The sequence below is a fragment of the Capricornis sumatraensis genome, chromosome 9 (genome assembly GCF_032405125.1).
Source record: "Capricornis sumatraensis isolate serow.1 chromosome 9, serow.2, whole genome shotgun sequence".
Lineage (NCBI taxonomy): Eukaryota > Metazoa > Chordata > Mammalia > Artiodactyla > Bovidae > Capricornis > Capricornis sumatraensis.
In genome coordinates this window covers 6,694,974-6,722,613 of record NC_091077.1, presented here as the reverse complement: position 1 = coordinate 6,722,613, position 27,640 = coordinate 6,694,974, and the positions used below count along the sequence as shown (strand labels likewise).

The 27,640-nt window shown below is 49.2% G+C and overlaps 1 protein-coding gene, 1 non-coding gene and 1 pseudogene across 4 annotated transcripts in view; all 3 read left to right on the top strand.

The window, feature by feature from the left end:
• The first annotated feature begins 9,295 nt into the window (after positions 1 to 9,295).
• The window catches only part of PGPEP1 (pyroglutamyl-peptidase I), a 37,221-nt gene continuing 18,876 nt past the window's right edge, over positions 9,296 to 27,640 (top strand). For all 3 annotated transcript variants that reach the window (XM_068979522.1, XM_068979521.1, XM_068979520.1), the window contains exons 1-2: positions 9,296 to 9,388; positions 11,381 to 11,433. In XM_068979522.1, the coding sequence (XP_068835623.1) occupies positions 9,355 to 9,388; positions 11,381 to 11,433 (87 nt within the window). In that variant the 5' untranslated portion in view covers positions 9,296 to 9,354. The remainder of the gene's footprint in view (positions 9,389 to 11,380; positions 11,434 to 27,640) is intronic.
• LOC138086693 (U6 spliceosomal RNA) lies at positions 19,801 to 19,907 on the top strand. Its single transcript, XR_011145405.1, has one exon. It is a non-coding gene; the product is annotated as a U6 spliceosomal RNA (small nuclear RNA).
• On the top strand, positions 26,582 to 27,018 carry LOC138086618 (coiled-coil-helix-coiled-coil-helix domain-containing protein 2 pseudogene; annotated as a pseudogene).

The following is a 27,640-nucleotide window of genomic DNA, read 5'->3' as shown; positions in this document are numbered from 1 at the left end:
TGTGAGTCAGGTACAGACATAGCCATCTTTCCACTTTGGCATCTTGGTCCTGTTTAATCCTAGATCCAGCTGCAGCTGAGGCTTCATAAATTGTCATCATTTCCTATCCCTTGAAAATACTCCTCCATTTTTGTGGTCCAGTTTAAATTATATTTCTGACAGTAGAAACCTAGAGAGTGTCTGCTAAACCTATCAAATTAAAAAAGACACACGAGAGACTTCCTCGGTGGTCCAGCGGTTAAGAACCCACCTTTCAGTGCAGGGGACAGGGTTTCAGTTGATGGATCTGGGAACTAGGATCCCACATGCAGCAGGGCAGCTAAGCCTGAGTGTGCAACCAAGACCCCACGCAGCCAAAAATAAATAGATAATTAATTTAAAAAAAAAGATACACCACCCTCCACTTTAAAAATGAGGAGAGGAGGATTTTAAAACTCAATACTGACAAAGTGAAACTGGTAGACATATATTTTCTTTTAAGTGGAAGAAAATGGCATTGTTTCAAAATCCATAAAAGTGTCACACCCTGCAACTCAGTAATTCATTTCTGAACACTTACACTAAGGAGGTCTTACAAATGAAGGGAACTGCTCTGTGCCAAGGCCTTGCAGCAATGTCACCAATTTTAAAATAGCAGGAAGAATATAAATATCTCACAACAGTGGACTAGTTGAGTAAGCTATATTTCTTCCACTAGACAGAATATTTTTCCATTCATTAAAAAATTATATTTTAATCCTCCCCCACCCTTACCCTGGGGTGGGGGGAGCTGCAGTGGGCTGAATTTAGTGGTTAGATTTTAAACAAGAGAGAAAGGGGAAAATAGAAACTCAACAGTAAAAATACTAGCAACACCCCTTGTAGTGGGTTGAATGTGTGGTGTGCATATACTCACATGCTTGGTCGTGTCCGACTCTCTGACTTGCTCGCCAGGCTCCTCTGTCCATGGAATCTTCCAGGCAAGAATACTGGAGTGGGTTGCCATTTCCTCCTCCAGGGGATCTTCTTGACCCAGGGGTCAAGCCCATGTCTCCTGCATCGGTAGGTGGATTCTTTACCAAGGGGCCACGTGGGAAGCCAGTGGGGTGAATGGTGGCCCCCTAAACATATATCCAAGTCCTGACCCCAGTACCAGTGAAAGTGACCTTATTTGAATAAAGAGTCTTTTCAGATGTAATTCAGCTAAGGAGCCTGGGGTTGTCTGGGATTTAGGTTGGAGCTGGAACCCAGTGACTGATGTTCTAAGAAAAGGCAGAGGAAGATTTGAAACACCGACAGAGAGGACAGAGGTGGAGCCTGGAGTGATGTGGCCACAAGCCAAGGGATACCTGGAGCCCCAGAAGAGGGGTGTGACAAAGAAGGGCTCTTCCCCACAGCCTCTGGAGGGAATGTGGCCCTGCCAACACCTGGATTTCAGACTTCTGGCCTCCAGGAGTGCAAGAGAATAAATGTGTGTTATTTAAGCCAGAGTTTGTGGTCATTTGATACAGCAATCATGAATCTCATACACCACTTTCATCAAGTAATTCAGATCATGTCACTGTGACAAGTTGTGCGGAAGTCAGGGATCCCTGATATGACGAGATGGGAAAGGTGCCTCAACTCTGTGGCTTTCCTCAAACACCCATTCTAATCATGACAAGGACATCAGACAGACCCAGATCGGGGGCAGCGTGAAGGACGCCTGGCCTGCCCTCCCCAAGACTTCAAAGGTCATGAGCAACAAGGAAAGCGCAAGGAGCCGTCCCAGCCAGAGGAAACTGAGGAGCTATGAGGACTTAATGGAACAAGGGTCCCTGGCCAGGGTCCTGGGCCAGAGAGAGGACGTGAATGGAAGAACTGGGGACATCTGAATAAAGCCAGATGGCTGGTTGACAGCAGCGCGCTGGTGTCGATTTCTTAGCTGTACAAACATTAGAACTGATCATGTAAGCTGTTCCTATTTGGTGACTATGGGTGAAGACATAGGGAACTTTCTGTGTTGTCTTTTCTATAGATCCGAACTTATTCCACTATTAACAACTTATTTAAGAAGTCACATAGGGGACTTTCCTGGCAGTCCGAGCTCCTAATGCAGGGTACACGGGTTCAACCTCTGGTCTGGGGACTAACATCCTGCATGCCGCAGGGTTGGGCCAAAAAGACCAAAAACCAAAACAAAATTTCAAAATCACACGACCAAAACATGGAAGCAATATAAATGTCCATCAACAGACGAATGGATAGAGATGTGATATATTACATATATGAATACATAAATAAAATGGATATTACTCAGCCATAAAAAGGGCTTCCCTGGTAGCTCAGCTAAAGAATCCACCTGTAATGCAGGAGATCCCAGTTCAATTCCTGGGTCGTGAAGATCTGCTAGAGAAAGGATAAGCTACCCACTCCAGTATTCTTGGGCTTCCCCAGAGGCTCAGCTGTAAAGAATTCGCCTGCAATACGGGATCCCTGGGTTGGGAAGATCCCTTGGAGACGGGAAAGGCTACCCCCTCCAGTATTCTGGTCTGGAGAATTCCACGGACTGTATAGTACATGGGGTCACAAAGATTTGGACACGACTGAGCGACTTTCACTTTCAGCCATGAAAAAGAATGAAATAATGCCATTTGTAGCAACATGGATGGATTAGATATTATCATATTAAGTTAAGTAAGGCAGATAAAGACAAATATCATATGATATCACTTGTATGTAGAATCTAAAAAAAAAAAGATACAGATGAGCTTATTTACAAAACAGAAACAGACTAACAGACATTGGAAACAACTTACGCTTACCAAAGGGGATAGCGGTAGCTGGGGGAAGAGAAGTTTGAGATTAACATATACACACTACTATATACAAAACAAGCAAAGAACAAGGACCTCCCAGATAGCCCAGGGAACTATACTCAATATCTTGCAATAACCTATAATGGAAAAGAATCTGAAAAAGAATGCGTGTCTATGCGTAACTGAATCATTCCACTGTATACCTGAAATAAACACAACCGGTTAACGAAGTATGATTCATACTTCAGTTTAAAAAGGCACCTGTAACATACATGCTACACATAGGGCAGGTTATGATGTTACGTGGAGACGCACTAGATAGAGTAACTGTGATGAGGAGGAGCTCTTTCACGAGGTCAGGGTCTTCGAGCACAAGCTGCTGGAGCCACCCACTCTCCTTTATGGGGCCTTGCGGTAATTGTTACGCTCTCCTCCCCCACAAACCCATATCCGTAGATTGACTTTACCGTGTGCATGTTAGCAGACCCAAGTTTGGTTCATTAACAAAAGCACCCCTTCCATTTGCTAGCCTGAGACCCCTAAAGGACTCACAGGTATCAAGACCACCTGGAGTAAAAGCAGCATTCACCTTTTTAAACGTGCATATCTACCCACCTGTCCCTCTGCCTAATTTGGTCAAAAGGCCATTCACGTCCCTGAACTGGGCCCAGTCTGCCCTTGACAGAGTCTAAAGAAAGGAGCCCCAAGAAGGAGTCATGGGGTCCTTTGGGCTTCCACTCTCTCCCTCCTCCCCCAGGGCCACACCCAGCAGCAGCTGGCAACGCGAAGAGTCTTGAAGATCCCAGGGGTAGGGTCTGAACCCAGGTCCAGTCCCAACCCCCCCAACCTGGCTCTGTGTGGCCATGTGTCTCTAATCTCCCGGTGTTGCCACAGTGGGAGCCCACAGGAAAACGCAGCTTCCTTCCCAGCCAACCTCCAGCGTGCGGGGTTCTGTTCTACTTAGCACATTTATTGAGCAGCTACTGCATGCTGGGTCCTCTGTACAGCAGTGACCAAGTCACACCAGGTCCCCGCCCTCCCAGGCTCACAGTCCAGAGGGAAAGACAGCCTGTAGCTGCATGATTGTATGAACAAGTGTGAAATGACAGTCGTGACACATGTTAAGAGAAATTGGAGATGGTTTCTGGAGGGAGGGCATGTGGAAGGCACTGGATAGGCTGTGGGTTTGTTGATCAATTAAGCAATACACCATACTCATCTTTCCATATTCAAACACACAGATCATTCTATTAAAAAAAAACACTGTGTAGTACAGGGTACTATATTCAATATCTTGTGATAAATCATAATGGAAAAGAAGATGAAAAAGAATGTATATGATGTATAACTGAATCATTTTGCTGCAGAGATTAACACAACATTGTCAATCAACTATACTAAAATACATTTAAAAAATATGTCCCACAAAGACACATTGACCACATTTTTATCTATGCTGCTGCTGCTAAGTCGCTTCAGTCATGTCTGACTCTGTGCGACCCCACAGACGGCAGCCCACCAGGCTCCCCCGTCCCTGGGATTCTCCAGGCAAGAACACTGGAGTGGGTTGCCATTTCCTTCTTCAATGCATGCATGCATGCTAAGTCGCTTCAGTCGTGTCCGACTCTGTGCGACCCCATGGACAGCAGCCCACCAGGCTCCTCTGTCCACAGGATTCTCCAGGGAAGAACACTCCTATTACAGACTTTACCTTCCTTCCCAGGACTCACTGGGGCCTCCGCACTCTTTGATCCTTATTTTACGGATGAGGAAACAGGTTTGGAATGTGAAAATAACTCATCCAAGAGTGCACACCATGTGAGGAGGCAGGAAGAATTTGAACCCAGGACAGTTTGCTCTAGCCACTATACTTCTTGCCCTCCGTTCCCTCCCTAAGTAAAATGCATAAAAATTTTAAGAGGGACAGTTCTTTTTAGGAACAATTCTTGACAAAAGAACTTTTTTTGTTTGTACGGTGACTCTGTAGCATTTGGGACCTTAGTTTCCAGACCAGGGATGGAACCCACACCCCCTACATTGGAAGTGCAGAGTCTTAAAGTTCCTGAAATGTTTTGTTGTTGTTGTTACTTTTTAAAAACGCTGGGAAATAATATGTGGCACCTGAGTCTATTGGGCTTTCCAGGTGGTGCGAGTGGTAAAAAACCCACCTGCCAATGCAGGAGACACAGATGTGGGTTTGACCCCTGTGTTGGTAAGATCAGCTGGAATGGAAAATGGCAACCCACTCCAGTATTCGTTCTTGGAGAATCCCTTGGAGAGAGGAGCCTGGCAGGCTACCGTCCATGAGGTCACAATGAGTCAGACACAACTATTTTGGGGCTTCCCTGGTGGCTCAGAAGGTAAAGAATCTGCCTGCAATGTGGGAGATATGCGTTTGATCTCTTGGTCAGGAAGGTCCCCTGGAGAAGGGAATGGCACCCCACTCCAGTATTCTTGCTTGGAGAATTCCATGGACAGAGGAGCCTGGTGGGCTATGGTCCACGGGGTCGCCAAGAGTCCGACATGACTGAGTGACTCCACTTAAAAGGGAAGGATGTTCTGACACGTGCTACAGCTTGGATGGACCTTGAGGACATCATGCTAAGTGAAATAAGCCAGGCACAGAAGGACAAATACTGTATGATTCTGCTCTTATGAGTTTCCTAGAAGTAGTCAAACTCACAAAGAAGGTAGAATGGCAGGTGCCAGGCACTGGGGGAGGGGAAATGGGGAGTCAGTTGCTTTTTCATGGATACAGTTTCAGTTTTGCAAGATGAAAAGAGCTCTGGGCCTTCCCTGGTGTTGCAGTGGGTAAGAATCTGCCTGCCAATGCAGAGGACACAGGTTCAATCCCTGGGAGGATTTCACATGCTGCGAGCACCTAAGCCCGTGCGCCACAACTGCTCAGTCCGTGCGCTGCATGTAACCACTGAACCCACACGCCCAGAGCCCCCGTACCACAGCAAAGAGTAGTCCCACTCGCTGCAACCAGAGAAAGCCCAAGCAAAGCGACGAGGACTCAGCGCAGCCGAAAAAGTAAGAGTTCTGAAGACTGGTTGCACAACAATGTGAAGAATGTTCTTTTAAACACTGCTGAAATGTACACTTGAAAAATGGTCAGTTTTATGTGTTTTACCACAATAATAATAAAAAAACCTAGGACTTCCCTGGTGGTCCAGTGGTTAAGACTCACACTTCCATTGCAGGGGGCATGAGTTCAATCCCCGGTCAGGGAACTAAGATTCCATATGCCATGTGGCATGGCCAAAAAACCACAAAATCTAGTGGTGTTTTTCAAAGAAGAGAGTGTCCCTATCATCTTTATTTCTGAGTAGTACAGTTCAGTTCAGTTGCTCTTTGTGAGCCCATGGGCTATGGCACGCCAGGCTTCCCTGTCCATCACCAACTCCCAGAACTTGCTCAAACTCACGTCCATCGCGTCAGTGGCACCAGTGGAGGAAACGCGGAGGTGTCTCCCTCCCACCCCCACTTCCACCTCCCCCACATCCTGGTTCCCTCCCCAAAGGCCCCACTGCCATCAGTTTCCTACTCTTCCTTCCTCAGATATTTTCTGCATTTGCAAACAAATCTTTTCTTTCTCTGACATTTGTATTTCATTCCAACAATGCTTCCACACTTAAAAAAAAATCATTATGACGGAATATACATAACACTTAACGCTTCAACCATTTTAAAGTGTATCATCCAGTGGTATCAAAGACATTCACCGTGTTGCACAACCATCGCCTCTTGTCTAGTTTCAGAATGCTTTCATCACCCTCAGAAGAAACCCTGTCCTCATTAGCAGTCACATCCTATCCCCCCTCCCCTAGCTCCTGACAGCTACTAATCCACTATCTGCCTCCACGGATTTGCCTATTCCAGACATTTTCTATACTTAGAATCATACACTATGTGGTCTTTCCTGTCCGACTTCTTTTATTCAGCATGATATTTTCAAGGTTCCCCCAGGCAGTACCATGTGTCCATGCTTCATTTACTACTGAGCAGTATTCCACTGTTGGGAATGATGGAAAGTAAACTTTTTTTTTTAATCTGCTGATGAGCATTCGTTTTCTTTTCTCCCTTTTGGTGATCCTGAATTGCACTGTCATGAACATTCAAAAACTTTCACAGTATTTGGACACTTATTTGTAATTATTTTGGGAGCATCCCTAGGAGAATTGCTGGGGCCTTCAGTAACTATGTTTAACCTCTTAAAGAACTGCCAAACTTTTCCACAGTAGCTATGACTTTGCGGAGTGGCTTTCCAATGTAACCATCTTCTTTTTTTTTTTTTTAAAAGCTCTCTATCCGTCCCCTTCCCTTTACCTAGGGCTCTCACAGGCTCTGCGATGCTGGTTACACTGTTGCTAAGCCAGACTGTGAACTCACAATTTGGCTCTTCCAGCCAACTTTCTTTCACCCCACTTGTCCCTGAGGACTCAGTTATTCCTGATCCATGTCCCAGCCCCTTCCATGTGTGACTTGGGACAAGTGACTTAGCGGCTCTAGGTTCCTTTTCCTCACTTGCAAAATGGGATAAGAACAGTTCCTCCCTCTAAGGGTTTGTGATATTAAAAACAAACACACACACACACTAGGGACTTCCCTGGCGGTCCAGTGGCTAAGATCCTGCATTCCCAATGCAGGGGGCCTGTGTTTGATCCTTGGGCAGGGAACTGGATCCCACATGCTGCAACTAAGTGTATGAACGCCACAGCTAAAAATCCTGAATGCCACAACTAAAGGTTCCACATGCCACAGCGAAGGTTAAAGATCCTGAGTGCTGCAACGAAAACCTGGCACAGCCAAATAATTTTTTTTAAAGACCTTAAAAAGAAAAAAAGAACACTAGTGATATGCTTAAACGGGGACTGCATCCAGTGAACACGAACTTTGACCCCCAGTCACTCGTGGCAGTAGCGTGTGACTCAGTTTCTCTGATCACCATTAACTCTGGGTGGTAACACTTTCCCTTTATTACTGCCCCAGTGCAACGGGGGGAAAATGACACCCACTGTGGCTTCCCTCCTCCCAAAGCCCCAGCTTCTAGCGATGCATGCACTTCATCCCAGACACTTATTACATGTCTGAAGGATAAAATCTGATCTTGGTTAAGATTTTAGTTCTGTTCTCTTCTTCCCATTGGCTGAGGTCTCACTCCCAAGCCAGCCCAGGCAAGACCTCAGATTTTCTGAATTCTACCTGAAGCTGCCAAAGACCAAAACAGCCACTAAGTATGTGATCTCAGGCTTGAGTTTACAAACAAGGCTTCGGGCAATTCAGAGAATGCTGCATTGGGTATTCTGAGGCCTGGGTCAGAGACTGACGGTCCTTGGTCAGCACACTGGTTAATCCAGGCCAAGGCTGCTTGGAATGAGAGGTCAGTGACCCAACTCCAAGGTCCAGCCCTGTTTCTAAGGATGTGGCCAGAAACTCAGTGTTATTTTTCTGGCTATCTTGGGAGGAATTCTGACCTCTGATGAACGTGGACTGGGGACCTACTGTGTGCCAGGCACAAGGCTCTAATGGAGACATGCCCCTGCTCTGGAATTTAGGGCAGGAAGTGGGAAATAAATCAGAACAGCAGTGCCCCTAAAGGGATGATTTCTGAATGTGATTGCTGCTCTGAAGAGAGTGGAACAAGGAAATGAGATGGACCTACTAGGGTGGTGGTGAAGTGGGATAGGGATTTCAGCCGAGGTGAGGCGGACACCTAGGAGGAGTTTATGTTCCAGCTGAGTTCTGAAGGAGAAGCATTTGGTTTCGCAGGAATCTTCAGAACACGTTCCAGGCAGAGGGAACAGCAAGTGCAAAGGCCCTGAGGTTGGGCCCCTGGAGGACTCCTGGGGTTAGAGCAGCAGCTGTGTACTGGAGAAACAAGCCGGGGAAGGCCTGGTCTCTGGGGCCACATCAGCCTCCTTCTCAACGTAGGAGCCTGCTTAGGGCACCACCCAGCTGTGCAGTGTTTTCACTTTATTTCCTTCCCCCCGCCTCAAACTCCTGGCCTGAATGCCGCATATGTGGCCCCAGGAGGCTTCAGTTGAGTGGCTTTCCGAACTATGCCTCAGCTTTCTCTATCAAAGGGACGGGGAAAAAGAGCCTTACTCACAGGGAGATGGGAGGGGGGCTCCGATATAATTCACAGCACGGGATCTGTGAACATTTGTGGACTAAATGATCAGCTCGCCCCCAAGGCATGACTCAGTGAGTTCGAGAGGCCACAGCCTGCGAAGCGACCGTCCGAATCCTGCAGGTGGGGAAACAGGCTGCGAAGGCAAAGAGCCACCCACTTCTCAGCGGAGAGTTATGGACGCGGCGCGCACGCTGCGTCTCGGGCCCGGGCACGCGCACGCTCGGCGGCCCGAACGGGGGCGGGGCCTTGAGGGGCGGGGCCGGGCCCGGGGGCGGGGCGGCGCGGGTCGGGGGCGGGGCGGCGCGGGTCGGGGGCGGGGCGGCGCGGGTCGGGGGCGGGGCGGCGCGGGTCGGGGGCGGGGCGGCGCGGGTCCTAGCCGCGGCAGCTGACTCGCCCGCGCAGACCGGGAACCGGTCAGAGGCACAGCCTGAGCCCGCCATGGAGCAACCCAGGAAGGCGGTGGTGGTCACGGGTACGAGGGCATCGCGCGGATGGCCGCCGCGGTGGCGGCGTCCTGGGGCAGGGCTGGGTGGGGCGGCTCGGGAGGCGGCGAGGCGCGTCGCGGGGAGGGACGCGGCGGCCCGGGTGGGGCAGGTGCTAGAAGTCGCCTCAGATTTGGAAGGTGTCATCGCCCGAGGGAGCCCAGCGCAGTCCGCGCGAAACGGAGAACGCGGAGAAGGGGGCCCCCCTGTGGTCCCACTGTCAGGGGTCGGGGCAGCCAAGGACGTGGGGGTCCTGGCAAATGCCCCGCACGGAGCAGGCTACTGGGCGTCCTTCCTTTCCCCGTTGGGGACAGTGACCCTCCGGACACCTGTTTGTTGTGTCTGCCCTCCCGAGGTCGGGCTTGACACCGCCCCCGGTCCCAGGGGACAAAGGCCGATTTGCGGGCAGGAAGTGCCCCGGTGACAAATGAACGTCTTGCCAGACACTGCTCCCCGAACCCTGCGCTAATGAGGGGCTGCTTCCCCGAGGCAGGGGCAGGCGGAGTCCGGGGAACTTCGGGTTGCCGGCCGTTCTTCCGGTTGTTTCAGGGACTGTCTTGATCAAAATCTTTCCTGCCCGGGCTGTTTGTGATTAAGCCTGCTTCCCCCCACCCCCCACCACTCCTCTGTCGCCAACTCCCCGAAACTAACTGCGTCTCCCCCTCTGAGAGACTCCGCCTCGGAGCCCCGTGGGCGTCAACTTCCGCCGGGCCTCTGCGGGGGGTGGGAGGGGGGGACTGTCGTGAGGGGTGAGAGTGAGAAATCCGGCCAAGATTCAAACAGGTGGTGTGTGGCCCAGGAAGGTCCGGGCTGGTCCTGGAATTCCTAGGAAGATGGAAGAAGCCACTTACCTGACAGGTGTGTCAAGTTGCCAGAGGGTCACTTTCCCCTGCAGCCCTCCTGTGTCTGCTTGTTTATTACTTTAGGGCTAACTCTGGCGGCGGCCCTGGGAGGGACATTTTTCTGGCCTGAGGTTATTACATCTTTACTGTCTCATTTTGCAGAAGGGGAAACCGGGGGTCACAGAGGTGCCCTTGTTTGTCAGTGGCTGAGCTGGGACCCATATTTGGTCCATGCAGGAGGAGGAAAGGGGTAGAGAGATTCTGACCCTACATGGGGGCCCCCTGCTGTTCCAGCCCACCTTATTCCTCCCAGGGCCATGATACCACCTGGGGCACTTGGCCCAGCTGGAGTGACCCATGACACGTGATCAAGGACAGCCTCTCTTCAAGAGATTTATGTTTTAGTGTGTTTGGGTTGGTCAGAAGAGGCAGGCCACAGACTCTGCTGGGTCTGGGTTTGAATCCATGCTCTTCCTTATCCTTGTGTGACCTTGGACAGCTGGTTTCACCTCTCTGTGCTTTAGTCAGGAAACACCCTTTGAAAGGGAGGCACAGGGGGGCTGAAGGCCACAGGGCATGAGCACCTGGGACATCTTCAGGTACAGTCTGGTTTGTAAATAAATGGGGCCCAGTGACTAGGGAAGAGGATGAAGGGATGGTGCCTGGACAGCCTGACCTGGGAGATACCCACGTACCTTCCTTAAGGGCCATTCCTTATCAGACCGTGAATCATGGAGCACCTCCAACCCTGTAATTCCAGAGTCCAGGAAAGGTGCGCAAAGACACTGATGAAATAGTTGTATTTGGGGATCAAGGATAGGGGAAGAAACTGAGAGGGGAACAAAGTCAGCCTTTTCTGGAGCAAAAAGGGGGCACTGGCCCCTTGCCGACACAAGATCAGGTGAGAGTGAGAACAAGATAGGACTCACAACTTCAGTTAAGAACAGGTATGTGGCAGGGCGCTCGGAAGGGACCACTGGGTGCACCCCAGAACTTGGACCAGGCCCCTGGCCTTGTCCCCGGGGAGGGCTGCTCCCGAAGCGCCACGCTCCGTTCTTGTGGACACACGCAGCCGCCTGGCCCTGGGCAGGCCAGGAGGGGCCTCTGGGTGGTGATGCGCTGCTTTTGCTTTTTTTCCAGGATTCGGCCCTTTTGGGGAACATACTGTGAATGCCAGCTGGATTGCGGTCCAGGTAACTGAATCCAGAGGGGAGGAATCAGGCTGGGCTTCCCCTGGCAACATTTGGTGCCAAAGAAAGCAAGCAACCTACGAAGAGAGCGTCTCCCGTGAAGCTTCCTGGAGAGAGATGTTACCAGTCTGACAGATATTCCTGCTCAGATAGTTAACTGCTGTAATGTTTGTTGAGAGCTTGTTCTGCGCCAGGCATTTTTTCTGCCTAGAGCACTGAATTCTTCCAACAACCCTTAGGTGTGTTTATTCTTGTGCCCACTTTACAGATGAGGAAACTGAGCCCCACAGAGAGTTATTTGAGGTCATCCAGCTCAGAAACCAGAATGGCCTTTCTTCAAGAGTTCCCATGCCCCAGCCAGCGAATATTGGGAATTGTGGCAACCTTGTAGAAGGGATTGCAGTGATCTTCTGTGTTGCCTCTGGGCAGCTGAAGGAAGCAAAGACTGCATATTGAGGGCAGGGAGGGGGGAGTCCTTCCTGTTGTCCCAAGCCTTCTAGTTTCTTTGTCAGCTGGGGCATTTGGAGAGACAGACTAGGGAACAATGGGCAGAGAGAAAGAGAGAAACGTTTTCTCCTTATATAAATCAGATCTGCAGAGACTGGAGCCAAACTAGTGTTAATCCTAGCCCATTAGCTGCTTGATTTAAAGCACCCCCCCCCCGCCCCCGCCCTGGCTTTCCACTCCAGAGCCCTGAATTTGGAGAAAAAGCCAAGTTGAAACCTTAGTGTGTCAACACCTAGTTGGGAAACCCCCATGTTTTTTTATCTCCCTTCTTCCAGACCTCAAAATCTCAGCCACATTCATCTCCCTTTTTTTAAAAAAAATTCACCCCACTTTGGAAGCAGGACAGAGGGACAGGATCCTCGGGACTCCACAGATGGGAGCGTGTCTGAGGCCCTGCTCGTTGCACCCGCTCCCTGGAGCCCCAGACAAAAAGGAAACAGCGTGTTTCTCAAGGCGTGTGTGTCTGGCTTTGTGCGAGTTTCAGACAGGAGCCTTCACGGGGCTGAGTGGATACAAAGCCGAGTGTCTGAGTTCCCGGGCCCCCAGACACTATGATCTGCATCTAAATAGGGGAAAAATCAATTAAACAATCTTTGGAAATCCCTTGGAGCATCAGGACGGGGATGGTGAAGGATGGCAGCTTCTCCCCCTGCTGCTGGAGGGGAGATCCACTTTGTATTTCAGTCAACCCTCTCTCCAGAGCTCGCCTCTAGAAGTCTTTCAATTTTCTTCCTTTACTTTATGAGACAGGGTTGGGTTCTCCACCATTGCCCAGCTAAAAAGATGCCAACCTTTCCCTTTTAAGGAGCTGGAGCCGCCCCCAGGTACCCTGAGTGCACGCAGCTGTCTAACTTCATGATGTTTGACGCCTGTGTACCTCTGTGGCGCCTGAGCCCAGCTGAAATCTAGAACATCCTCAGCGCCTTCTCTGCTCTTCTGCAATGCAGAAGCCCCTTATGTCCTTTCCGAGCTACTTGCACCACCCCCTGCCCCCCACCCAGGTGCAGGCGTCTCTGCAGACTTTATGGCCACCCTAGGTGCGTTCTGCCTGTTCTAGAACTTGGTGTCAGCACAGTTGGCAGTTGGGCCCCATGCCTTTGCACTCCAGAACTCTTGCCTGGAAAGTCCCATGCACAGAGGAGCCTGTGGGCTACAGGCCATGGGGTCACAAAGGGTCAGACACGGCTGAGCGACTAAACCCACACCTTCTGTGCAGCAGGGCATCTGCGGGACCTGCCCATGGGGCAGCTTGGAGCTGCTGGCGGTGCTTCTCAGTTGCTCTGGATAGAACAGATTTGCCCATGGGAGGGGTGTAGCCTCTGGACGGGTCCAATCCAGTCCTCAAGAAAATATGCCTAGAGGTGCATTTGGTGTGGTCCAGACATTAGCTGTGGGCAACCACTGATGTCATCACCTCAAGCTGAAGATGGGTGTTGGGTAAGAGGAGGTGAACAGCAGTCACCTCCTGTCCCAGCTGCTTTTTCCTGAAGCTTAAGCTGCCACCTGGGGAGGGAACTCCTCTTCTGCCAGGGAGTCTGTCTCTCTCTCGGCTCCTCTCTGGATGTCTCTCTCTTGTTTCTCGCTCTCTGGACCTCTGTCTTTCCCCTTCTCTCCTTATCTCTCTCTTTCCTTTTGTCTCTCTCTCTTCCAGTTTCCCGTGGCCTCTCTGGGTCTCTGTCTTTCCCTGTCTCTGTTGCTCAAGCTCGCTCTCTCTCCCCTTCTCCCTCCATCCCTGTCTTTTGCTCCCTCCTTTCTCTCTCCCTCTCCTCGCTTCTTGCTCTCTCTCTCTGTTTCTCTCTCTTTTCTCTCTCTCATCTGACCTTCCTTCTTCATGCCCTGGGTGAAGTTGTGCCCCAGCAGAGGGTGACCTGTTTCCCACCAGCTCCATGGGGGAGGTGGGAGTTCTGGGGACAGAGGGGCACCCCCCCTTTCCTCTTGCCCAGCACCTCAAGCAGGAGGGGAGTGGGTTTTTCAAGCGTCACATCTCTTGGCAGGTCTTGGGTGGTTAGCATGGGATGCTGGCTGTGGGTGTGTCTCTCCCTAGGAGGCTCAGGTGGGTGTCAAGGGCTGGGATGTTGGGAGCCTTCCCTGACCAAGCAGGGCAAGGAGGAACTGGGTCACAGGTCCTAGTGACATCACGGGACAATTACTGCCACAGTGAGTCTAGACAGACCTGCTAAGGATATTAACCAGGGAACAAAGGGGGTCTTTGTTGTGGGGTCAAGGGAATCGGTCAGATGCGGCTGAGCAGCAGGGCCTTGTCAGGTAGATGGGTGTAGACAGTGCGTTGTCTGGGACGCCCAAGTCCCTTTCCTTTCACAGCATGTGCCTGGCGGACTCGGGGTGCACTGCTACCCTCCCCCACCCCCAAGAGAACTGTCCAGATCTTTTGGAGCAGAAAGTATTCAGAGGCCAAGAATTTAGCTTTTCCTCACTTTTCCAAACTTCAAATGAAAAGTGTAGCTATTCCTTTCCCACTCTTGCCCTTCTTAAAATTGGGGAATCTTTTGTATGAAGTCATGTACCCATGTCTTCAATGCCCCCATCACTTTGGTGAAAAGTGTTTATGCCTAGGACTTCCCTGGTGGTCCAATGGTTAGGACACTGTGCTTCCGCTGCAGGGGACTTGGGTTCAATTCCTGGCCCAGGAAGATCCCCATATACTGCACTGTGGGGCAAAAAAGTAAAAATAAAAAAGTGTCTATGCCCATGTCACTAATGCTTTGAGCAAGATAGTTGTTGGATTCCCATCAACCCAGAACATTCTTTGCTCAGTGCCCACCCCCTGCCCCCCATCGCCTTGTCCTGCTCTGTAGGCAGCTGCTTCCCGGGCTCTGTCACCACAGATGGGTGTTGCCTGGTCTCAAGCTGCAAGCAAAGGAGGTGGTCCATGGAGCAGGCTCCGTGGTCCTCTCACACTGGCTGCTTTTGCTCAGCCTGCACTGCTGTGTCTGTGGGGATAGGGACAGCTGTCTTCTCTCCTGACCCCACCTCTTCCCCTTGGCAGTGGCACTGGGGCCTTCAGGGTTTGCTCCCCAAGAATAAAGCAGCAAGGATGCCCCTCTCAGGGTCTTTGATGAGCAGGTGGATGCCTCTCCGGGGATGCTGGCCATGTGATGTGTGTGTATCTTCAATGAGGATTTTCTTTTTTTTTAAATCTCCGTGGCGGTGCTGGGTCTTCATTGTAATGCCGAGGCTTCTCTAGTCTCAGCACCTGGGCTTAGTTGCCCTGGGGCGTGTGGAATCTTGGTTCCTCGACCCAGAGATCAGACCCATGTCCCTTGCATTGGAAGGCAGATTCTCAACCACTGGACCACCAGGGAAGTCCCAGGGATGGTTTTCTTAGTTTATTTTACCCCCAGCTGGGGAGGGGGTAGGTGAGGACCCAGAGGACATGAGGAGAGAAGGTTAGAACTGGAAGCTGACCCACTCCATGACACCCTGCTGGCATCAGGGGATTTCTGAATCATCAGCAGTTGATGTGGGCAATTGTTCCCACTGATGCTCGGTAAACAGCACCCAGTGGGAGTGACCCTTGAGTTCCCGTGTGCAGGTGAGGGTGATCGGCATGCAGGAACCAGCCTGCTAGGTGAAGGCAGAGGGGCAGAGAGGATCCAAAGGGTGGGGCTGCTGCGTGTCCGTCTGGCACATCACATCTGGTGGCCACCGAGAGGGTTCCTATGTCTTCTAGTGTTTCCCTGGCTGGGTTACTAACCGAGTCAGCAGCATCTGCAGTCTCCCAGCCCCCCACCCACAGAGATGGCTCCACCAGTTAACCTGCCCGCACCCTGGGTGGCGTGTTGCAGTCTCGCTTTGAGGACAAGTCCCCAAGCGAAACTCTAAATGAATAAAGGCAATCCTTTGAAGTCCTCGCTTAACCTGGGGGATGGATTTGTTTTCTTTAGAATTCTTTTAACAAATTGTTTGTTTTCGGCTGCACTGGGTCTTCGTGGCTGCGCGCGGGCTTTCTCTGGTGGTGGAGTGCGGGGCTCCCCTCTGGCTGCGGCGCGGAGGCGTCTGCCTGCAGCGGCTTCTCTTGCTGCCAAGCCAGGCTCTAGAGCTCCGTGTTCAGTAGCTGCGGCACACCTGCTTGGTTGCTCTGCTACATGTGGATTCTTCCCGGACCGGGGATTGAACCCGTGTCCCCTGCATTGGCAGGCGGATTCTTAACCCCGGGACCACCAGGGAAGTCGTGGATTCTTTCAGTTACTGGCCTTTCATCTTCCGTTGCCAGAAAGGGCTGCCAGGTCCATGGGGAAAAAAGCCGGAGAGGGGACAGGAAAATTTCAAGCTGCAAGGGGCAGGAGGGTAAGGAAAAATGAGGTTGTCGTTGACAGGATGTCGAGAGGTCTTGATTTCTCCTCTCAGCAGTGGTGGGAGAGAAAGCCATCTTTAACCCCATTCATTTAAAACAATTTATTTTTTGACAAGTTATAAGGATAGTGCCAAGAAGTCTTTTCACACCCGGAGTCCCCAAATGTTAACATTATATTGTATTTCTCTATAGATAATTAGGGGCTTCCCAGGTGGCTCAGTGGTAAAGAATCTGTCTGCCTGTGTAGGAGACTCGGGTTAGATCCCTGGGTTGGAAAGATCCCTTGGAGAATGCAGTGGCAACCCACTCCAGTATTCTTGCTTGAAAAATTCCATGGACAGAGGAACCTGGCAGGCTACAGTCTGTGGGGTCACAAAGAATTAGATGTGACTGAGCACATAAATAGGTAGGTAGGTAGATAAATACAGTTTAAAATATTTTCTTACTGCTGAGTAATCTTTTTAATTGTGGTAAAATATATACAACATAAACTTTCCACATTAACTGTTATTAAGTGTGCAATTCAATGGCATTAAATGCATTCACATTGTTTTGCATCCATCACGGTCATTCATTTCCCAGAACTTTTTCATCTTCCAAACTGAAACTCTGTTGCCATTAAACCCTAACTCCCCATTCTCCCCTCTCCCCGTAGCCCCTGGCAGCTATCATTGTACTTTCTGTCACTAAGACTCTGACTACACTAGGGACTTGATATAAATTGAACCATCCAGCTTTGTCCTTTTGTGTCTGGCTTATTTCATTTAGCATAATGTTTTCAAGGTTCACTTGTACAGTAACACGTGTCAGAGTTTCCTTCCTCTTTAAGGCTGATTAATAGTCCATTGCGTGTATATACCACATTTTGCTTATCCATTAATGGGTCAGTAGACACTCGGGTCACTTCTAAATTTGAGCTCCTGTGAGTAACAAAGCTATGAACGTGAACAGGGAGTCTCTTCAAGACCCTGCTTTAAGCTTTTGTGGGTATGCACCCTGAAGTGGCATGGTTGCATCATAAGATAATTCTGTTTCATGTTTTGAGGAACTGTCATGCTTTGTGTCGTTTAGGAGTCAGTTGCAGACACCAGACCCCTCTATCTTTAAATATGTCACTGTATATTTCCTAAAACACAACCTCAGCACAGTGACCGAAATCAGACTCCTTGAACACTGACACAATTCTATAATATACAGCTCTGATTCAGATTTTGCCCACCATCCTATTGAAATTCTTCACGGCGAAAGAGAATTCTGGATTGTGCATAGGGTTCAGTCGTTCCATTTCTCTAATCCCTTGTGATCTGGAAAGTTCCTCAGTCTTCCTTTGAGTCTCACAGATGATGTTGTTGGCTAAGAATGTCCCTCGGGGTGGTGTTTCCTCAAGACTAGACCAGAGGCTGTGTGGGGCAAGAATCCCACAGAAGTGATGTTGTGTCCTTCCGCAGGGATGGTATCAGGAGGCACTGGATGTGCTGATGACCTGTTAAAGATGCCAGCGGATGGGTTTCTTCTCTGCAAAGTTACTTTCTTGCCCTTTGTAATGAAAAAGTATCCCATAGAGAGTTACATTGAGATCATATTAGGATCTCCTGGTGAGTCTCACCTCAATTAGTTATTATTTTCCTATGATGGCTGCCAAATGATGGTTTTCTAATTCCTTCTTCCCTTCAATCCTTTTTATGGCTTTCTACTGGAAGTGTGTTTGTATCTGTGTGAATTCATGGGTACTGACTGTCCTCCACAGATGATAATCTCTTACTCTCTTCATTTTTAAAATTATTTTTTCTTTGACTACGCCCCATCTTAGTTGCGGCACATGGATCTTCGTTGCAGCACGCAGGAGTTTTAGTTGTGGCAAACAGGATCCAGTGCCCTGACCAGGGATGGAACCTGGGCCTTTGGAGCACAGCGTCTTAACCACTGGACCACCAGGGAAGTCCCTCTCTTAATTTTTTTAAGAAAGATTTTATATTTTATGCTGGAGTAGAATTGATTGACAATGTGTTAGTTTTAGGTGTACAGCAAACTGATTCAGTGGTGTGTGTGTATATATATATAGACACATACTCTTTTCCAGATTCTTTTCTTACTGTCTTAATTTTGATGTTCAAATTGTCCCACATTTGGCCCGTGGCAGCCTGTCGAGGCTGGCTTCTGTGTCTGTAGTCCACGTCCCTATCATTCTTGGATGTGTGATGTCGCTTCAGTTGTGTCTGGCTCTTTGCAACCCCATGGACTGTAGCCCGCCAGGCTGCTCTGTCCATGGGATTTTCCGGGTGAGAACACTGGAGTGGGCTGCCGTTTCCTCCTCCAGGGGACCTTCCCCACCCAGGGGCTGAACCCGGGTCTCTTATGTCTCTTGCATTCTCAAGTGTGTTCTGTACCACTAGTGCCACCTGGGAAGCCCACTATTTTTGAGCACTTTCTTCTTTTTTTGATTCGATGCTCACTTTTTGAAAATACACTTTTTTAAAAAAACGATCATTTAGTTTGCCTATGTTTGGCTGCCCTGGGTCTTCATTGCTGCCTGTGGGTTTCTCACTGTGGCGGCTTCTCTTGTTGCAGAGCATGGGTTCAGTTGTCGTCATGTACAGGCTCATTTGCTCTATGGTGTGTGGACTCTTCCTGGGCCAGGGATTGAACCTGTGTCCCCTGCACCAGGAGCGTGGAGTCTTTAGTCACTGGACCACCAGTGAAGTCCCTGGAAATACATATTTAATTTCCCAGTAATTTTAGATTTACTGATTTCTGCCTGAGTGTTGGATGTCAGATGTTTTGTGTCCTTTTTTTAAGTTGATATATAAGTTTATTGCGATATAATCGTGTACCATGAATTTCACCCTCTTCAAGTGTATAATTTAGCGATTTATTAATTCTAGTCACAGAGTTGTGTAACCATCACCTCGATCTAGGTCCAGGACATTTTCATCACTTCAGAAAACACCTCATTCCCATTGACTATCATTCCCATCCCTCCTTTCCCTCAGGGCGCCACTCATTTACCTTCTGTCTCGCTGGATTTGCCTTTTCTGAACATTTCATAAAAATGGAATCATACAGGATGTAGCCTTTTACATCTCCTTTCATTCACTCAGCACAGCATTTTTGAGATCCATGCCTGTTGCAGCGTGAATCGGGGCTTCACCCCTTTTCGTGGCTGAGTCGTATTTCACTGCATGGATGAGACCGTGTCTCATTTATTTGTTCACCTGTTGAGGGCCATGTGGGTCATCTCCACCTCTTTTGGTTATAAGAGTGATGCTGGGTGGACATTCACTTACAGGTTTTTGTGTGGATGAAGGTATTCGTTTGCCTTAGGTGTGTATGTTTGTATCAGAAGGGGAATTACTGGGTCATATAGTAACTCCTGGCGTGCTGCAGTTCATGGGGTCGCAAAGAGTCGGGCACGACTGAGCGACTGAACTGAACTGATAGTAACTCCAGGTCCACCTGTATACTCCCCCTGCCCCATCCTGGAAATGAGCCACTTCTCCAAGAAAGCCTTCATTCTTTTAGTGGATAACAGTATTTCAAACTGAAAGCTGGAGCTCGCTTCGGCAGCACATATACTAACATTGGAACAATACAGAGAAGCGTAGCATGGCCTCCACCCAAGGATAACGGGCAAATTCGTTAAGCATTCGTATGTTTAGCATTGACATATATCCACTGCCGTGTGTAGAGGAGATCGCTAGTGGGAGGTTACTGTATAACAGAGGGGGCCCAGTCTAGTGCTCTGTGATGACCCAGAGGGATGAGAAGGGGGTGGGCTGGGAGGGAGGCGAAAGAGGGAGGGGGCATGTGTATATTTATGGCTGATTCACATTGATGTTTGGGAGAAACCAACACAACAGTGTAAAGAAATAATGAAATCCTCCAGTTAAAAATTTTTAAGAATCATAAAGCTGGAATCGGGGAGCTGGGTGTGCTCACTGCTACTAGGATGTCGTTGTTTCTGAGCTCTGTCAGTGGACAGAGCCGGAAAGTGGAGGTGTGTGCATTCATACCCACTCACCCACCCCTGCACCTCCTTTTTTTAAAAAAAAACCCACTTTTTATTTTATGTTGGAGTACAGTTGATTAGGGCTTCCCTGGTGGCTCAGTGGTAGAGAATCTGCCTGGCGATGCAGAAGACGTGGGTTCGATCCCTGGGCTGGAAAGATCCCCTAGAGAAGGAAATGGCAACCCACTCCAGTATTCTTGCTGGGGAAATCCCATAGACAGAGGAGCCTGCAGGCTAGAGTCCACGGGGTCACAGAATTGGACACGACTGAGCAGGTAACCACCACCAACATAGTTGACTAACAATTAGTTTCAGGTGTCCTGCAAAGTGACTCAGTTATACATATACATATAGCTTTTTTTTTCAAATTCTTTCCCCGTTTAGGTTGTTATATGGAGTAAAGCTCCCAGTGCTATACAGGGGGTCCTTGTTGGCTATCCATTTTAAAAATAGCAGGATTTTGAGAGCACCCAAACTCACACCCATTTCTGTATCAAAACCCTGAAATTTGCACGGATACCTCCAAATTGGATCCAACGTCACAGACATATAACTCGTTCCTCTGATAGTGTGGACCACCCCCCCGCCCCCCCCCCCCCCCCCGGCCATGATCCCCAGTGTGTTCACTTCTTTGATCAGTCCTAGAATAAACAGAAAGGAACTTCAGAATTGCTAACCCACACTTCCCCCAGAGAAAACCTACTCGCTGGAATTTAGTATTTGCTGATGGTTCTTTTTGTCTTTAACCTGAGGGCAGAGTCCAAACACCATGCTCAAAAAGATTACTTCAGTTCGTTTTATTTATTTATTTACTTTTAATAGAAATATAGTTGATTTACAATGTTGTGTTAGTTTCTGGTGTATAGCAAAATGATATGTATATGTATACATGCAATATTATATGTATGGATATATTCTTTTTAAAATTGTTTTCCATTATAGTTTATTAGAAGGTATTGAATATAGTTTCCTGTGCTATACAGTAGGACTTTGTTGTTTATCCACTTGAGTTAGTTTTCTTTTTCTTTTTTTTAACTTGAGTTAATTTTTAAAGGAATAACTTAAAAATACTTTTGGAGGAAGAGAGAAGTGCTTTAAACTATTTTTTGAAATATTTCTTTTATGAAAAGTATACGCACACTGTATATAGGGCAATTGTGAAACTGAGCACGAAGCACATGTCTTTAATATAATGTATCTTACATTAAAGTTACCCTGTAACTCATGGGTATTGTCATCTAGTATTTGCGTGTGTGTGTGTGTGTGTGTGTGTGTGTGTGTACGTGTACGAGTGCTCAGTCACTCATTCGTGTCCGACTCTTTGTGACCCATGGACTGTAGCCCTCCAGGCTCCTCTGTCCTTGGAATTTCCCAGGCAAGAATACTGGAGGGGGCTGCCATTTCCTTCTCCAGGGGATCTTCCCGACCCAGGGATCGAACCCATAACTCTTGTGTCTCCTGCATTGGCAGGTGGATTCTTTACCACCGTGCCACCTGGGCACCTAGGGATAAGGCTAAATTTATTGAAGGGAAAAAGTTAAATGATTGAGCTTGAGGAAAATATTAAGTAGTATTAGCTCCACTGGGGAAAAGGAACTGAACGTGGTAGACTGTCCAGCCCGAAGCTTGGGCAAAGGTGCGCTGCGCTCTGAACTCATGGCTTTCTGGGAAACTCACATTTCTTGCAAATGAAAAGTTTGTACATCCCCATTTCCTCTACACGTTCAAGATCCTGCCAAAGGGACACAGTTCCTCATTTAAGGAAACCGAGGAGGACTCCACACCGGGTGCCTTCGCATGTCTGGCTCCTTCCTGTTGGAGGTGTGTGGAGGCCTTGGAAGCGGATATTTACTCTGTGGTGGGGGTTTGGTCACTCAGTCGTGTCTGACTCTGTGACCCCATCGCTCCTCTGTCTGTGGGATTTCCCAGGCAAGAATACTGGCGGGGGTTGCCATGCCCTCCTCCAGGGGTTCTTCCTGACCCAGGGATCAAACCTGGGTCCCCTGCATTGCAGGTGGACTCTCTACTACCTGGGCCACCAGGGAAGCCCATTTACTATGTAGATTTTATTTTGTTTTGTTGATTTGTTCGGCCATGCTGTGCGGCATGTGGGATCTTATGGGATCCTCGCCCCCTGCAGCGGAAGCTCAGAGTCTTAGCCACTGGACAGCCAGGGAAGTCCCATCCTGTGTAGATTTTAGATTTTTCCATTGCGATTGAGAGAAAAAGCAGGAAGGAATCCCAGAAAGTTCTGGAGGATTTATAATTGGAATCTAATAGTTCCCAGCTTTCAACAAATGAAGTACAGTTAGTAAAGAGCCCAATTCGAAATCTCCAACGTGGAGAGTCCGTTGCGCAGGGGACAGCTCAGACCACAGGGAATCATTAGCTAAGATCCCACAGTCAGGGAAGGAGGCCTGATGGAAGCTGTTTGTCTTCCTGATAACAAGTGCCTGAGAGTCCTTGGTGTCGGCACTGCAGCAGGTGCCTTTAGCGTCCCTGCTCAGTAAGGTGGCTGATACAGACTGTAGCTTCCAGCTTTCTCTTTTTCAAACTGCAATAAAATATACAGAACATAAAATTTGCCCTTTGAACCATTTGTAGGTGTACAAATCAGTGGCACTCAGTACATTCACGCTGTTGTGTAGCCATCCTTACCATGGGCTTCCCAGGTTGCGCTACTGGTAAAGAACCTGCCTGCCAATGCAGGACACTCCAGAGATGCAAGTTTGGTCTTCCCTGGTTCGGAAAAGATCCCCTGGAGGAGGAAACGGTACCCAACTCCAGTATCCTTGCCGGGGAGATCTGATCGGCAGAGGAGCCTGGCCGGCTACAGTCCATGGGGTCACAAGAGTCAGACACGACCTAGCACGACACCATCACCACCATGCATCTCCAGAACTTTTTCATCTTCATGACTGAAACCCCGCCCACATTAAACACTAATTCCCCATCTTCCCCTCTCCCCAGTCTCTGACACCCATCATTGTAAATACTTTCTGTCTCTATGAATCTGACTGCTCTGTGCACACTCAGTCGCTTCAGTCATGCCTGACTCTGCAACCCCATGAACTGTACTACCTATGAAATTCTCCAGGAAAGAATACTGGGGTGGGTTTCCATTTCCTACTCCAGGGGATCTTCCTGATCCAGGGATTGACCCCAGGTCTCCCTCACTGCAGGCAGATTCTTTACCATCTGAGCCACCTGGGAAGCCCTAGGTGGCTCAGATGGTAATAGGGACCTTGTATAAGTGAAATCATCCAGTTTTTGTCCTTTTGTGTCTGGCTTCTTTCACTCAGCGTAATTTTTTCTTTTTCTTCTTTCTGGCCATGCCCCATGGCATGTGGGATCCTTATTCCCTGGCCAGGGATCGAACCTGGGCCCCCTGCATTGGAAGCAAGGAATCTTAGCCCCTGGACCACCAGAGGAGTCCCTGATTTTTTTTTTTTAAGGAAACACAGTCATGTTTTAAAATATAATTTAACATGTTTTGAGCCCTTTTCAGCACCAGGCCTTTCACGTGTATTGTTTTATTATTTTTTTCCCCCTATGATATGGGCACCACTGTTCATCCATTTCCAGACGAGGGAACTAAAGTACACAGTGTGAGTGCCTCGCCTGGAGGCGCCCAGCCAGGAAGTAGGGGGAGAGCAAACCGGGTTCCCGGGCCCTAGAGGCTCTGCCCCAGCTCCCACCCTCCACCGTCTGTGCAGTGAAGAACTGCTTTTTCCCCCTTTCTTAAAAACAAATTGAGATGAACTTACACAATATAAAATTAACCCTTTTAAAGTATGCAAATCAGGAGCACTTATTACATTCACCATGCTGTTCAACCACCGCCTCTAATTCCAGGATGTTTTTTTATCATCCAGAGAGGGAATCCTGTCCCCACTGGCAGTCATTCCCCATCCCTAGGCCCCAAGCCCCTGGCCACCACCGATCTGCTTTCTGTCTCTGTGGATTTGCCTGCTCTGGACATTTCGTGTAAGTGGCATCGCTTAACATGTGACCTTTTGCGTCTAACTTCTTTCACACAGCATGATGTGTTCAAAGCTCACCCACGTTTCAGCTTGTGTCCGTTGTTTCCTTCCTTTTCGTGGCTCGGTAAAATTCCACTGTGTGGGTGGGCTGTTTTGTTTACGTCCTCTCATCCATCGATGAACACGCAGGCTGTGTCTGCCTTTCAGCTGTTGTGAACAGTGAGGCCACTTTTATTTTATTTTATTAGTATTTATTTCTTTAGCTCTGCCAAGTCTCAGTTGTGGCCCATGGGGCCTAGATCTAGTTCCTGGTCAAGGATCAAGTTCGGGCCCCGCTGCGCTGGGAGTGCAGAGTCTTAGCCACTGGACCACCAGGGAAGTCCTGAGGCTACTTAAAAGAATGTTTATTTATTCTTAATTGAAGGATACTTGCTTTACAATATCGTGTTGGTTTCTGCCACATATCAGCACGGATCATCCATAGGTATACATCTGTCCCCTCCCTCTTGAACCTCCCTTCAACCTCCCATCCCCTCCCACCCCTCTAGACTGTCCCAGAGCGCTGGGTTGAGCTCTCCGAATCGCGCAGCAAATCCCCGCTGGCCGTCTGTTCTACATACAGTAATGTGTGTGTTTCCATGCTCCTCTCTCAGTTCGTCCCACCCTCTCCTTCCCCCGCTGTGTCCGCGAGTCTGTTCTCTGTGTCTGCGTCTCCATTGCTGCCCTGCAGGTAGGTTCATCAGCACCGTCTTTCTAGATTATGGAATATATACGCATTAATAAATGATATTTGTCTTTCTCTTGCTGACTTACCTCACTGTGTATAATAGGCTCGAGGTTCATCTGCCTCATTAGAACTGACTCGGCTGTGCTCCTTTTAGGGCTGAGCGGTACTCCACTGTGTGTACGCACCGCAGCTTCTTTGTCCATTCGCCTGTCGACGCACATCAGGCTGCTTCTGTGTCCTCGCTGTTGTGAATAGTGCAGCAGTGAGCGCTGGGGTGCGTGTGTCTTTGTCAAGTATGGTTTCCTCAGGATTTATGACCAGTTGTGGGATTTCTGGGTCATATGGATAAGGCTACTTTTAGATGTAAGAAAGGATAAAAAGGAAAGAAGGGTCTTAGCCAACACCAAGTCCAAACCCATTTACAGTTAAGGAAAGCAAGGCACCCTCAGGGGCGTCAAGTACTTGCCTAGGCTCAGCTAGTTCTGTATTTGTTCTCATCCCATGCTTGAGCTGCTCACTTGTTCAGCTGACATTCATCCGCATCTAATGTGTGTACATCCTGGGCTGTGGCTGGGACATTGACCTGTGGGGTTGAGAGAGCATGTAAAGCGGGCCAGGCTTCCAGAAGGTCTTGGGAGGCTGAGACATAGGGCTAGAAGTCAACTGACTCCTCAAAGAGGGGGAAAAAGCATTTTACGCAGAAGGACCAGCCCGTGCAAAGGCCCTGAGGCAGGAGTGGTACCTAGGCGACTATTGGGGAAATGGAGCAGAAGGCAGAGGAGGGCAGCATCCAGGCCCCCAGGGCATCATGGGCCATGGTGGGGAGTTAAGAGTTTCATTCTGAGTGCAGCAGGAGTCACAGCAGGGAAGAAGCAGGAAAGGCTGTGAGATGATTTTATTTTATTTTTTTTAATATTAATTTATTTGGCCAAGCTGGGTCCTAGTTGCAGCACATGAGATCTTTCGTTGTGGCATGGGAACGCTCAGTTTTGCGATGTGGGATCTAGTTCCCTGACCAGGGATCGAACCTGGATCCCTTGCATTGGGAGCACGGAATCTCACCCACCAGATCACCAGGGAAGTCTCACGATGTGATTTTAGATTCTGCCTTGGGTTGGGAGGATCCCCTGGAGAAGGGAATGGCAACCCACTCCAGTATTCTTGCCTGGAGAATTCCATATACAGAGGAGGGCCAATTCTGGAGAGGAGATGAGATTTGGTTTCCAACCAACCTGCCAAACAAAACGTGTGCTGCGCTGTGCTTCTTCCTTTCATTCCTTAAGGACGATGGGTGTGCGTGCGCACTAAGTCGCTCAGTCATGTCCGGTTCTGCGATCCCCTAGACCGGACGATGGGTGTGCGTGCGCGCTAAGTCGCTCAGTCATGTCTGGCTCTGCGACCCCGTGGACCGGACGATGGGTGTGTGTGCGCGCTAAGTCGCTCAGTCACGTCCGGCTCTGCGACCCCGTGGACCGGACGATGGGTGTGTGTGCGCGCTAAGTCGCTCAGTCATGTCCGGCTCTGCGACCCCGTGGACTATAGTCCACCAGACTCCTCTGTCCATGCAGTTCTCTAGGCAAGAATACTAGAGTGGGCTTAGCAGTGCAGTCAAGATGCCTCATGGAAGCCGAGGCCACACTTCCTGCACGGCCTCTCCTGCCAGCCTCAGATGAGAGCAGTGCCCAGGCCAGTGCCCGCAGCTCAGCCACCAGCAGCGGCTCCCCCACCTGCCGCTGGCCTCCCTGCTGCTGCTCCCCAGCAGTCAGGTCTGATGGCCCAGCTGGCAACCACTGCTGCCAGCGCGGCTGTGGTTTCTGGGTCACACCATCATGGGGGGCTTCAGTGGAGGAAGCAGTGCTGAGCCCTCAAGGCCTGAATCACTTACCAGAAGGCTCAGGGAACCCAGCTGGCACAGCTGCAGCAGAATGGCCCCTGCTTCTGTGAGGTGAAACAGTTTTTAGAGTGTGCCCAGAGCCAGGGTGACCTTAAACTTTGTGAGGATTTCATCAAGGCGCTGAACCAGTGCAGACTGGCCAACGGATTAGCTTAATCAAGAAGTGCCAACTGAAGACATGAAAAATCACCTCTCATGACCATGTTGATTTAGCGATTTAAGTAAAATTAATAGTGAAGATATGAAGTGTGAGACCACCCGTTAAACTTCTCCTTAATCATTAATAGCTTTTGTGCTTCAGGATTGCAGTGGAACAGGGCATTGTCACTATATAGAAGTTCATTGAGATGGTATTGAGTTTGGGTTTGGGCAGAAGAAGCAGTTGTGGCCTCTTAACCGTGCTTTTCTGCTGTTATTGTTTATGAACTAATTAGAACAAAGTGATTTTCTTTCCAAAAAAAAAGAAATACTAGAGTGGATTGCCATGCCCTCCTCCAGGGAATCCTCCCAACCCAGGAATCAAACCCTGTCTCCCTTATTACAGGCAGATTCTTTACCATCTGAGACACCAGGGAAGCCCAAACAAAACTTGGGTGTATCCAGTAAGCCTCAAGCAAAGTGGTCTGTAATGTCTTTTTTTTTTTCTTTTTTGCCCACACTGAGCAGCATGTGGAATCTTAGTTCCCGAACCAAAGATTGAACCCGAGCCCCCTTCAGTGGAAGCACAGGGTTGTAACCCCTGGAAAGTGAAGTTGCTCAGTCGTGTCCGACTCTTTGC